Source organism: Cervus canadensis, chromosome 5, assembly GCF_019320065.1.
Source record: "Cervus canadensis isolate Bull #8, Minnesota chromosome 5, ASM1932006v1, whole genome shotgun sequence".
Taxonomy (NCBI): domain Eukaryota; kingdom Metazoa; phylum Chordata; class Mammalia; order Artiodactyla; family Cervidae; genus Cervus; species Cervus canadensis.
The window spans coordinates 92,921,162-92,934,707 of NC_057390.1; the positions used below are offsets into that span (position 1 = coordinate 92,921,162).

Genomic DNA, 13,546 nt, shown 5'->3' on the forward strand with positions numbered 1-13,546 from the left:
AAGGAAGAGAGGCCGAGAGGCGGCCGCCTGGCCTCTTGAAGGCCTTCCAGGCAGTTTCTGGTTCCTGGCCCTCATGAGGCCCAGCTGCGTCCCTGCTCATGGACTCCGGGAGATACCTCGTGTCCTTATGTAACCAGCTTATTAAAGGAGCTGGACTCAATCAGGTGTAAGAAGAAACCGACTTTATTTTTCCCCAGTGTCCTTTCCAGCCTGCTCTGTGGATTAGCTGTTTTCCCAGTCAACCCAGGGAACTCAGCAGGCCCCGAGGTCTCTCTGCTGTTAACAGTCACGTCCCTGCAGACCGCCCAGGGTAGGGCTCAGAAGCCTGGACTCCCACAGCCTGGCCGGGCAGAGGCCCTGGGGTGGGGGAGGCACACGCGCAGTCCACCAGAGCCCACCTCCGCCCTGGGCCACTGAGCTTTGTGGCCCTCGGGGTGGGAACAGGCGTGACAGACGAGGGGGAGGCAAGGGCCCATCTGATGTGGCCCGTGAGGTTGGAACCAGAGCTGGCGCCCCGCGCGTGTGCCCATTGCCAGCTCGCACGCTCTCTCTTTTCCTCTCTTTGCAATCCTTTCTCCCTCTTTGCTGCTGCTTCTTCAGAATTTCCATTCTGGGCACCTCTGACTCAGCTCCCTTCGTGGGGGCAGTGCCCTTCCTTGGCCCTTGGGCCTCCTGCACTGCCCCCAGCCCTCCATGCAGGCAGCGCCCTAGTTCCTAGGAGCCCCCCACTTTGGTCTTGCCATTGGCTTGCACTGCAGTACCACTTCTCGCTGCTTCCCGCCCCGGCCTGCAGACTTGAGACATGAGTCAGATGGTGGTGCTGACGCTCACCCACGTCAGACTCCTGGAATGGTCCCTGGAAGCTCCTCTCACTAGACTTGAGTTGAGGGGGGTGGCGAGCACCCACCCTCCCTGTGGTCTCGGGGAGCATAGCATGGGGCCGACTCATCCTCTCCCCCTCGCCCACCCCCACTCCCTGGGATGCACTTTCTGAGCCTCCACAGGCCACAGGTGGGCAGTCAGCTGATGCTGCAGAACCAGTGTGGAGCCTCCCCCTCGCAGGGATGGTCCTGCACCTTGCTCCAGAATGTGGGAACCTTTGGCAGCTATTATTTTGTCCTTACTTAGCCTTTCGAGCCTCAGGTAAAACTGAGGCAGAAAGAGTGGCTGTTTAACATTTTGTTACACTTAAAAAATGTTCCCTTTTCTGTTTAATCCAACTCTCTAGCTTTCCCTTACTGTAACTGAGAGTCTTTCCCAGACCATATACAACGGATGAGGTGCCCCTGGGAGATCAGGGAACCCTTGAGTTCCCACAAAGCACCTGTGGATTATGAACGTTGTGGATTCCCGCCCCATGTTTGCAGTAGTTCAAAGGTTTCTCTTTTCAGTCTTGGCTCAGATCCTCTTGATTCAGGGGAGGGGTGCCGCTCAGCGTCACTCTCTGTCTTCCTGCCATGTTCCCTGCGGGAGTCCAGCAGGTGGGTGCCCTCCATCCACCAGGGTTTCACTGACTTCCTCGTGGGTCTGTCTGTGGATGCGCTCATCATGGAGACCTTAGTAGCAGGAGGACCCCGTGACTGTCCTATGAGAAGTCCCTGGGCAGGATGGGGGAGGAGGAGGGGTGTGGATGTAGGCTTGGTCGGGCCGAGTGTTGACGGCCTGCGTGCTGGCCGGGGAGCGACTCCCTGGGCGCCAGGAGCTAGGCCTTGAGTACCTCCCTTTCCTCTCCCTGTTCTCTTCTTTGATGCTGTTGGTTTGGTAAACTGCTCCCCTTCTGCCGTTTTACCCCAGGGAGAGTGGATTTCCTAGTCTCTGATGCGCTTATTCCTTCCTCTCCTTCCACGTGGCTGGGGTATGATTTGACCAAGACTCAGTTTTAGGTATCGGGGTGGGTGGGGCTTGGTGAGATGGTCGGATGACATCACTGATTCAATGGACAGGAACTTGGGTGAACTCCGGGAGATGGTGAGGGAGAGGGAGGCCTGGTGTGCTGCAGTCCGTGGGGTTGCAGACAGTTGGACATGACTTAGCGACTGAACAACAACAGTTTTGGGTATTGGGGTGAGTGGGGCTTGGAGAATGGTGATGTCATGCCCTGCTTTTGTTTGCTTCCCAACCAGTTTAGAAAAAAATGTGGCTACCCCTCATCCCCCCACCCCGAGCTCGCTGCTCTGGGTTTGTACAGAGACCAGTGACAGGCTAGATTGGGCCCTGTCTTCCTCCGCCTTCTGTCCTTGCATGCCACACGCTCCAGTCCAGGTATCCGGGGTGGGCATGGGATGGGCCAAAGTTGAGGACACTTGGTAGTGTCCAGATTCCACTGTGACTCCCACCACTGACTGGGGCTTTGGGAGAAGGGAGTTGAGAACTCTTTCCTTAGAGCCTGACACCCAGAACCTTCTGAAATATTCCTGAGGGTGCATTTTTACCAGCATTCTAGCCGAAAGCCCCTCTTTCTCCCCTACTGTGGAGTGAGAACAATAGTCCCTCCTTCACAGGCTGCTGTGAGGCCACATAAGTGGACACAAGTCCAGTTCCAAGCACTCAGTAAGCTTCAGTAAACATCAGTCTCTCCACACAACAGCTGTGCCAGAAAAGGCTCTCGTATGGCACCATTGCTTGGTTATCACGAAGAGACATTGGTGAGTCCAAGGGTTTAAGTGCATTTCAAATTTTGATGTATACATTGCCAGACTGCTCTTTAAAAATATTGAATCAGTTTATACTTCCATCCAGAGTATACAGAGTATGTGTTTCTTCTCTATTCCCTTGTCAACGTGGAGATTGACCTTTTTTCGTTTTTGCTAGTCCGCCAGACACCATGTGATGGTCTATGCTTGATTTAATGTACCTCTCTGGTGATTTCTGAGGTTGGCCTCTTTTCTTGTTTACTGGCCATTTTTGAGTCTTCTTCTGTGTTTGTGTGCGTCACCAAGTTTTCTGTAACAGTGTTTATATCTTTCTTCATAATTTGAAAGAGTTCTTGGCACATCATGAATGTCAATCCTAAATTTTTCTCTCATTTAGTATTTGCTTTTCAATCTTTGTCACGTTTTATTTTGCTTTGTTTGCCAGAGGGCAAAAACCATGGAATTTTCTTTAGTCCTATCCCTTGTCTTTTCCTTTATGGTTTTGGGGTTTCCTGTCATGCCCCGAGATGCCTTCCGTATCCACCGAAGGTGGTTCTAGCAGCTTTTGTGGAAGTCTTATTGGGAGAGGAAGGCGAAGGCACAGGGCTCCTGGTCTGGTGGGGAGCCTCAGTCAAGGGGAGGGGGAGGAAGGCCTACGTCAAGGTGGAGAAGAGGCCTTGCACGGAGGGATGGTGGACCACAGCCACGGAGAGGGAGGAGTCCTTGCTTCTGACCCGAGCAGTTGAGTAGACGTGCCTGCTCCGTTGTGTCCCACTCTTTGCAATCCCATGGACTGTAGCCCACCAGGCTCCTCTGTCCATGGAATTCTCCGGACAAGAATACTGGAGTGGGTAGCCATTCCCTTCTCCAGGGGATCTTCCCGACCCAGGGATCGAACCCGGGTCTCCTGCCTTGCAGGCAGATTCTTTACCGTCTGAGCCACTAGAGAAGCCCAGAGCAGTTAAGTAGAAGGTGTCATTTGATGAAATGGGACCAGACCTGGGGAAGGGTGTTTTAGGGGTTGACTGTACTGCCTGTATCCAGCAGAGACATCCAGACACAACTGGACTTAAGGAGGCGGGCCTCCAGAGAGCCTTCGTGGCCTGAGGTTCTGTCATGGGACTTCTGAGGGCACAGGTGGCAACCAGGGATTGGGAGACTGGAGTATTTCTAAACACCGGGATGAATCTCTTCCTGGTGTTACTCAAAGAGGCTGTGGTGTCGGAGGCCCCAGGAAAGCTTTCTAAAACAATAACGCACGATGTAGATACATCCAGATAGCACAGATGGCTTTTATTGCAGATGTGTTATTACAAGGATAATCTGAGAATATATTAAAAAAAAAACCCTCCCTTTTATATACACAAAACGTGCTACATGGTACACTTGTGAGACTGCTGAGGTAATAGGCACACAGCCGGACGCAAACAGTACCAAACGTTCCACCGTCTCACCCGCCCGCCCTGACCCATGCGCCCTCCAGGAGGGTCTCACCTTCTTGTTTGTCCCTCGCTCCCTGCTTGGCAAGAGTCCCAGCAGTACTGAGCCTGATGCTTCAGGGCCAGCAACGTGCTGACCGAGGGCTCCGTGGCCCCTGATTATTCAGTAACTCACGGCAAGTGGCCAGTTCTCGTTTTTGAGGCGCCTTGTCTCTGGGGAAGTGTAGTCTGGAGACGAGATGTGGACGCCAGTCGGCCTGAGAGCATGACACCTTTGGTCTGTAGCCGTTTGGGGCCCCCAACAGTTGGATGATGCTTTCTCTTCAGTTGAATATCTTCTGGCAAGGTAGGCTATTACTTCGCAGAGGTTAAAATGACAAGTAGGCTAACGTGTGACTGGAAAGTACGAGACTGAAATTAACCATTGTCGATGTGGCCGGGAGTGAGCTTTGGGGTCTGACTTTCCCTTTCCTGACCACATGGAGTCCAGACTGTTTCCTACTGAGAAGCTAGGGAATCTTGCCCGGGAAGAAAGCACAGGGGGATAGAAAAGGTGAGGAGTAAGTCGGCGGGGAGAAAAGAAAAGGAAAGGTGCCTGGAACTCGAGTGGCTGGGACTGGAGTGCAGAAGGCACTTTGCGACTGGTGTGGAGTGGATGCGCAGGTGGGTGGGTGGCTGGCTGGATGGGGAGGTGGTGAACTGTCCTGAGAACAAGGAGAAGGCTAGAAATAGAGAGGGGAGGGTGTTTTGAAACTGGGTTAGGTGCCAAAGAGGATCCTAAGCGAGGAAGTTGGGAAGCCCAGTGTGAGAGGATAACACTGTGGACGGTCCTAGAAGAAGCCAGGCACGTGCACACCAAGGACTGCTGTTTGAACTGGAGCCACACAGTCTGCGATGTGCCCTCAGACTCAAGTAACACAACACAAACGAAGTGCTCTTCTCCTAAGAGCAGAGCTGTCGTGAACAGCCCTCAACATCTGAGAGTTGAATATACCTGTGTTTCGGTATATACGGCAAACCTATATATATGTATCTAGATATACGGCACAGGTATATATCTAAACGCATATATACATGGCATTCACACAGGTGCACGAGGTCGGCTCACACACGTGTATATTACGAAGGTACTTTGCAGGTGTGTTTTTATTGTAAGGACTTAATTTACTTAAGGAAAGACTTATGTGCAGTCCTGTCCTGTCTGGAAACACGGAGGGCTGTCCGAGGCGGAGAGGAGTAGCAGGGACAGAGATCGGCCGCCTTTATCTGCCGCGGTGACTCAGGGAGTCCGAGTCCAGCGTCCCGGCCCTCGCGGCCCTGAGGGGGGCCAGCCTAGTGGAAGGTGTTGGGGTTGGGCCGGATCATCATCACCACCTTCTTGAGCGAGTAGGAGCCTCCGCGGAACTCAGCCCAGTAGACCCCGTCCTGGTAGCGGCTCCGGTAGTGGCCCCCTCGGTACCAGACCCCATTGAGGTTGGAGTGGGCACAGGCGTTATACCACCAGCCGCCCTTCTGGTAGTGGGCACAGTTGCCTGCGGGAGAGAAAGAACGAGAAGTTCAGGGAGGAGGTTTGACTTGTGTCTGCTGTTTGCTCTCGGGGGGCTTCCAAGGGACACCCCCCAACTGGGGGGCATTTGGAACAAGGATGCCAGAGAGGGCACGGGGCCTCAGACTTGCTCAGACCTTCCTTCTGACTCGGGCTCTGTGATCTTGGGCGAACGACCTCACCTTGGTGAGCCCCCGAACACTCCTTGTAAAACAAGGATGAGGCGATGCCCCTGCACAAGGTAGGTAGGACCCACCTGGGAGCTGAAGGAGGCCGAGTACTAGCCCAGGGCTAGCTGCGGAGCAAGCACCAGGGAGGGCTCCACACCCCGGGTTTGTGCAGAAAATGGAAATGACCCAAGGTGGACGGGTTGAGAGCCAAAGGGTTTTTCTTAGGAATTTCTTTTTCATTGAAACTATTAGATCAAGAGTCTTTCTAGAGTGACAGAGGAAGTGTTTAAGATGAAATGTTCCTTTATTCCTCCCTACCCTGTCATCCAGCCAAAATTTTTTTTTTTCCACAAAAGCAAGATACTTTCATAAAGTTTCTGGCACCCTCATATCATGCTGGATTGTGCTGCCAAGGACAAGCAGTTCGGAACACCACTAAAAGTGTGGGCAAGGCACAAGCGGGCATGCAGGGGCATTGCCCTTCCCAGGAATGGGGACGACACTGTCGGGCCCAGGGGGCACCCCACTCAGGGCACAGGCTGCCTTATCAGGTTTGAGGGTTTGGCGACCCAGCGGGGCTGGCGGCTCCGCTCCAGAAGCGGCCGTGGGGTGAGGTGAGGAGGAAGCAGGCCGGCTGAGGCAGAACACCGAGAGGAGTCCCAGCGCCAGGCGCCCAGAGCCCCGGCAGCCCAGGTCTTCCCAGAGTTCTCCTCTGGCTCCTTCGGGCTACAACCAGAGGTCACGAGCTCCGAGTGGCTGTGTCGGATTCAGAGGGCAGGGCCCTGGGCATGCCACAGCCAAGCCTTCCTCAGCCAGGGGATGCCCCTCCTAAGCTTGCCCCACACGCCTCCAGGGACAGGGAGCTCACTGCCTCGCGTCCAGTGACCCTGCTGCCAGATGGGCCTGACGGTTGGGGCCGCAGAGCAGCCTTCTGCTGCTCCCCATAATGGCTGTAAGCCAGCCTTCTGTCCCCGGCGTCCGACCAGCTCAGAGGGCATCTTCCTGCCCTGCTCTTCCTGAAGCCTGGGCAGCCCTGGCCTCAGCAAACACGCCACCTCCTCGGGGCCCCTGTGGCAGGGTCAGCTTTGTGCCAGGAGTAGGTGGAGATGTGTGGAGTGTCCCTGTCTGCTGCCTGGGGACCTGGGGTGGGGACCCTCCTCCGGGGGCAGGCAGCCGGGCTTTTCTGAAGAGCAGAGAGTTCTTGGGGCTCAGTTGCGTCCGACTCTTTGCAACCCCCTGGATTGTAGCCCATCAGGCTCCTCTGTCTGTGGGATTTTCCCAGGCTGGAATCCTGGAGTGGGTTGCCATTTCCTCCTCCAGGGGATCTTCCCGACCCAGGGATCAAACCCACATCGCGTCTCTTGAGTCTCCTGCATTGGCAGGCAGATTCTTTACCACTAGCATCCTCAAAGCAGGGGGTAGCCTTTGGCCTGGGACTAAAGGGCCAGGTTCACCCACGAGAACAGACAGCCTCGGCCTGAAGTGGGGCTCAGCCCCTCACAGAGGAGCTATGAATTCTGCCACCTGACAAGGGTGCAGGGCCCTTCGTCCCCAGGAGCTGAGGTGCACGCGGTGGGGGGTTGATGTCTAGACTCGGGGCCAGGCTGTGTGTGCTTCTCAGGGTTTTCTGTTTTCTCCCTTGCTTTTTATTTACTAAAGATCTGGACTTGAGGCCTGCAGTCTTGGGCAGGTGGATTCGTCCCTCCTGCCCGATTTCCTCTCAGTAGCTTCCCGCAGCGCTGCACTGACAACGCCTGAGAGACTGTCCCTACTCAGAGCCCTAGTCTCCCAAGGCCCAGGCAGAGCACTGCAGGCACTTTCTCACCTTCTCACCCCCTTCTCACCCTCTGCTCGGTAGGTAAGTCCTCATTCCCAGATGTGGAAACAGGCCCAGAGGGACTGGGAGGACTCGGGCGTATAGGAGGCGGGGCAGCCTTGTTCCGCAGGCTGTGTGGCCCTGACTCCTGGTGCTCAGGCAGGGAGTGACGCGGTGCACAGCCCAGCACAATGTCCAGCTTGGCCCAGAGTGGCCCTCCAGCCTGTCACTCGGGGACCTCTGTACCTTGCCCTTTTCGTAAATGCCATGCTGACCTTGCAAAGGGGATCTGTGGGCAGAGGGCAGAGGAGTGGACGTTCAGGGGATGGGAACAGAGTTGGGCAGCTGGGCCCTGGATGGTCCTGTTCTCAGGCTCGGGAGTCAGAGGCTGAGCTTTGGTTGACCCTGTTCCCCCACCCTTCACCTGCTCCTACCTGTGTAGACGTCGTGGTCTCTGTCCAGGGTGGTGAACTGCTTGCCATTGTGCCAGGTGAAGGAGTCGCCAGCATTGCCATGGTAGCGCCCCAGCCGCAGCTTGTAATACTCGCTCTCAGGCTCCAGGCGGAAGCTAGCATACTCTGCAAAGACCTTGCGGCCAGACCAGTCCTCCATGGTCACCAGCAGCTTGTAGTTGCCTTGGTTCGTCAGCCAGTAAATGTTCTCCAGGCCCAGCCAGTACTCGCCGTCAATGTTCCCAAACCCTTGCTGGGGAAAATGTGGGAGAGCATTAGTGAGGAATATGCAGTATGCTCAGCCAGCTGGGCCCAGCTGTCGGCTGCTCAGCGCCGGACGCGGGGTCTTGGAAGCAGGCAGAGCAGAAGGCAGGCCTGCATATAATCCCTTGCTTTCCCCACCTGGCTGTCACTTGATGAAGTCACTTTGCATGTTCTCAGCCTCAGTCAGGCATCACTCGAGACTATTGATAGAGTGCCTGTTTCGTGCTAAGCATTGTGTGAACATGGGTTCCTCTACATTATCCATCCTGCAGGGTTGCTATAGGAACACACGTAACCTGGTAAATTGAGAGCCTAGCACACAGTAGGCTTGCAACATGAGTTCCTTGGGCAATTCCCTTACCTTCTCTGAGTTTCTGTTCCCTTCTCTGGGGAGGGGCTGCGTGTAAGAGTCTCTTGTAAACCAAGGCACGGGTGTGAGCTCTGACAAAGGCATGATCCCTCCTAGGTCTAGAATCCAGTGGATATATTACCATTTTTCCATATGGTTTTGAGAGTCATCGGCCAAGTGGTGGCCACTTGAAGTCTTGGAAATAGCTGAATTCGTTAATGATAATAATAACCAGTGTTCAGTAGGACTTAATGCTGGTACTCTTATCAGAGCTTTTCATAGGTTATTTTCTTAATCCTCACACCAGCCCTGTGAGCGGGGTACTCTCAGTGTCCTCCCTAGAGTGGGTGGACTGAGGTCCAGAGAGGCCCAGGGTCGCAGAGCTTGTGAGCCAGGATTTGAGCCTAGAGCCCAGATGTAACCCCTGTGCCGACTGCTCTGAGGAAGGGAACGTGGAGAGGAGATGGAAGGAGTGAGGGAAGTGAGGCTTCAGGAACCTCTCGGCTAGGAGGCAGAGGAGAAAGCAAAGGGCACAGGCCGGTCAGGAGGTGGGTTGGAGGACAAGCAGGGCAGGAGTGGGGCCCGCGGAGCCTCGTGTGGGTGTCGCGATCCTGGTGCTGGTCAGCTGTGCCTAGGCTGTGTTCACTGCTCTGCCTGCTCCTGTCTGTGCAGACTTTTCATCCCTAAACTGGGTCCGGACCAGCCTCTCCCCATGGGGCTGACCTGAGAGTAAAGGAGGTGGTAAACAGAAGCACCTGCACGTGGCGGGTGTCCTCCGCACGGCCTCTTTGTTCAGAGGAGGAAGCCGGGAGTGGGGCAGAGCCCTCAGCCTTTCCTCCTACTAGGAGGAGGAGCATTCAGCTCCCTGGGAATTGGGAGCCCCGAGGCTGAACCCTGGGGTTAGGACCCAGTATCTCCGCAATTCCCTACAGCAGGCCATGTAGGAGATCCTCCCAGGGCCCTGGAGCCTCAGGCCCTGCCCTTTCTGGGCTTTGAGGGCAGGTCTTCCCCTGGGAGCCCCAGCCGGGACCACAGTGCTCCCCATATCAGGACTGGGCTCTAAGTTCCCTCCCCGTCTGTGGGGCTTTCGTGGTTTGGACCCCTCACTCTGTATCCTGCCGTGGTTGTCGGCAGGGCCAGGAAGGAGCAGCTGATCCTCCCCACCTTGGTAGCCCTGTCAGGGTCCTCCTCCCTCGGGCCACACAGGCCTCACGGGCAACACCTGACTCCCTCCGAGGGCCCTGGTGCTCTGGGTGGCAGGGGGTGGGGGTCCTCACCTTGTACGTCTCCCAGTTCCGGAAGAAGTTGACCGAGCCGTCCAGCCGCCTCTGGATGACCGTCCAGCCCCCGGGGTCATGTCTCTGGTCGCACCACACCTGCATGAGGCGGTTGGTATTCTCTGGCTTCACCAGGTAGATGGAGCTGGTGTCGTGGCCATCCTCCAGGGCTTGCAGGCAGTCTCTCCATGGGCCTGGGGGCACAGGTGTGCACGCGTCACAGACCGCCCTGTCGCCTGGCCCCTGAGTCGCGTCCTGCCCTTCCCCCCACCGCCGGCTGCACCCGCAGCAGCTCAGCCTCGGGCTAGGCTCCGGCTGGAAGCCACAGGCCTGCAGGGCACTGCTTTGGGTTTGTGAGTTTGAGAAGCAACGTGATGTAAAGACAAGAACCCAGGACTCGGGGGTCCGGACACCTGGGTTCTGGGCACACTTTCACCCCGACTCCTACACGGTGTGGTGGGCCGAGCTTCCTTACTTGCCAAGCCCTCTGTTTCCCCCTTCTGTAGAGGCAGCTCATGTTTACCTCATGGAACGGTACGGATTGCTGGGATATTTATGTGCAAGTCCGGGAGTGATTTTTCTAGGTTGTTTTATTGGCAGAAGGATATGTGAGCCTGCTGAGGGGCAGCAGCATCTGTCAACACCTTTGGGGCTCCGCCTGGCCAGTGAGCCTGGCTTGCTGCCCTTCCCAGCCTGGCTGACTCCACACCAGCCTTCCCAGGGATGGTGCTCGGGGACAGTCGCTGCAGTTTTTAGTAAGTGAAATTCCATGGGGTCACAGGGGCCCCAGCAGTGCCCAGAACCTGTAGCCAGAAATTTTGGGACATTTCTGGGATTCAGACACTGGCCTCCAGATATCTTTTGGGGGGACTTAAGTTTCTGTTCATTGCTTGGTTGTGTCTGACTCTTTGCGACCCCATGGACTGTAGCCCCTCAGGCTCTTCTCTTCACAGAATTTCCCAGGCAAGAATACAGGGGTGGGTTGTCATTCCCCCTCCAGGGGATCTTCCCAACCCAGGGACTGAACCCAGGTCTTCTGCGTTGAAGGCAGATTCTTTACTGTCTGAGCCACCAGGGAAGCATTGGAAGGACTGATGCTGAAGCTCAAATACTTTGGCCACCTGATGAGAAGAGCCGACTCATTGGAAAAGACCCTGATTCTGAGAAAGATTGGGCTTCCCTGATGGCTCACTTGGTAAAGAATCTGCCTGCAATGTAGGAGACCCCAATTCGATTCCTGGGTCGGGAAGATCCCCTGAAGAAGGGATAGGCTACCCACTCCAGTATTCTTGGGCTTCCCTTGTGTCTCAGCTGGTGAAGAATCTGCCTGCAATGCAGGAGACCTAGGTTCGATCACTGGGTTGGGAATATCTCCTGGAGGAGGGAAAGGCCACCCACTGCAGTATTCTGGCTTGAAGAAGTCCAAGAACTGTATAGTCCATGGGGTTGCAAAGAGTCAGACACTGCTGAGTGACTTTCACTTTTACTTTCTTTCTGGGAAAGATTGAGGGTAGGAGGAGAAGGGGATGGCAGACAGTACTGATCGACTTTCATGTTCACTTTTTTTCTGGGAAAGATTGAGGGCAGGAGGAGAAGGGGGGTGGCAGAGGATGAAATGGCTGGATAAGATCACCAGCTCAATGGATCAAACTCTGGGAGACAGTAAAGAACAGGAGAAGCCTGCCGTGCTGCAGTCCATGGGGTCATTGAGTCTGACACGACTTAGCAACTGAACAACAACAAAAGCATTTCTGTTTAGCTCTATTAGTATATACTAGAGCAAGCTCACCAAGGACCAAGGCACTCAGAACTCACGTTTCAAGGTCCATGAGCTTAAAGGATGGTGTCCACCCCATCCCAATACATGGCTCTTCTGAAACTAAGACCAGAAGGGTTCTGTGACCTGGGACTTCCCTGATGTTGGGCAGCTGGGTGGGGGTCACTGCGAGAGGTCTTTCGCCCCTCCCCCATTTCCCCTGGCAGTGGTTTCCCGTGTTTGAACGTTAGTCAGGTCCTCAAGTGGGCGCAAACCCGAGTCACTAGGAGCCAAGTAAACTGGATTCATCCTAATTGATCTGAGGAAACTTCAGATATTTTTCAGGACCTAGCCACTGAACTGTGTATTTTTAAATAATATCACCACACACAGCTTTAGCTTCTCTTCAAAGCAGTCCTTAACTGAAGAATGGTTCAGACCAAAAGTCCTAAGAGAACTCCATCTTATTCCATTTGTGCATATGTTTGTTCAACAACTGTTGATATTGCGTCCTGGCCCCAGCAGGTCCTGTGCTGGGCGGTGGAAGCCTTCTCTCGACCTGCATTCCCGTGGGTCCAATCCTTTCTGCACGTGGGGGAGAGGAGTGGACAGGCACAGGAGCAGGTGTGTGTGGCTTTTCCCGTGTCGATCAGACTTCTCACGCTCCCTCGTGGAGGTGATGGGGCTGGATTAGTCCTCTGTGATGGTTAAGTAGGATGAGGTTGAATGTGGTCTCTGTCGGACACCTCATGTGGGCCTTTCCTGAGGCCTCATGGCAGTGCGTGAGTGTCCCCACCTGGAACCTGACGGCAGGGCACGGACTGCCTTTTTCACCCTTTGTGCCCGGGGCCCAGCAGCACCAAGAAGCAAGGTGGGCGTGAGCGCTCACCGCTGACCACTGACCGTTGACCCCCTCCCTGCATCCTCCAGGGAGCGGTGCTTACCCATTTACCCGCCGGCCAGCCCTCTTGGCCCCCAGAACCCGCCCTGTAGCAGATACGACACAAACAGCCACCTCCTTCTTTGCCTTGTGCCTCTTCCATCCCAAGAAGGGGAGCCCACACCTCCAGAAAGAACATTAATGACGGAGAAAAAAAATGGGTTGTGTTCGGCCCACGGCCCCGGGGACCAAGGCAGAGAATGGGAGTCTGTCCCCAGCAGCTGGAGCGGAGCGCGGAGCGGGGGTGGGAGGCCTCCCAGCTCAACACCAAGTCAGATGCACAAGAGAGGCTGCTGGACACGAAAGCGGGTGACAGAAGGTCCAGCAGCCTGCAGAACAGCGCCCATGGAAGACGAGCAGCCGGGCCTCTTCCTCTCCCTGCAGAGCTGCAGCGGGTTCCATGGATCCTCAGGCTGAAAGGCCAGCTTGGAAGGCGGGGGTACCACGTGGGGAGAGTCTTTGAGGCCCAGGGGGTGGGGGCAGTCAGCCTCACCTGCGCTCCCTGTCTGGGTTCCAGGAGCGGTTCTAGCTTTGCCTTTGACATTTCTACAAAGGGCTGTTTTTGTTTTTTTTTTTTAAGAGGCAAGTATTTTTAAAGGTTTTGGGGCCACCAGTCCTTTTAAACGTTTGGGGGATGCTCCAGATCCTCTACCCAGAAAGACACACAAATTTGCTGATAATCAGAAGGTAAATGAACCTCCAAACCCCAGATTGTGAAACCTTGGTGCTCAGAGAGGCTTGACTGGAGTGGAAGTAATAATAGAATATTTCTACTAGCCACCACTGCTGGGCATTTACTCCGTGCCCCATCCATGCATTCATACCTGAGATCTTCCTGACACTCCTGCCAGGCAGGCTCCCCCCTCCACAGATGAGGACAGTAGAGCGTGGGCCCCTTGGGTGA

The 13,546-nt window shown here is 55.2% G+C and overlaps 2 protein-coding genes across 10 annotated transcripts in view; one reads left to right on the plus strand and one right to left on the minus strand.

Annotated features, from left to right (window-relative positions):
- Positions 1-13,546, plus strand: part of RALGPS1 (Ral GEF with PH domain and SH3 binding motif 1) — a 296,430-nt gene that overhangs the window by 154,432 nt on the left and 128,452 nt on the right. The gene's annotated exons all lie outside the window — the stretch shown is intronic.
- ANGPTL2 (angiopoietin like 2) overlaps positions 3,902-13,546 on the minus strand; it is a 35,891-nt gene continuing 26,246 nt past the window's right edge. Inside the window, exons 3-5 of the mRNA XM_043469598.1 lie at positions 9,947-10,140; positions 8,039-8,309; positions 3,902-5,604 (exon numbers count right to left, since the gene is read on the minus strand). Of these exons, the coding sequence (XP_043325533.1) occupies positions 5,405-5,604; positions 8,039-8,309; positions 9,947-10,140 (665 nt within the window). The 3' untranslated portion in view covers positions 3,902-5,404. The remainder of the gene's footprint in view (positions 5,605-8,038; positions 8,310-9,946; positions 10,141-13,546) is intronic.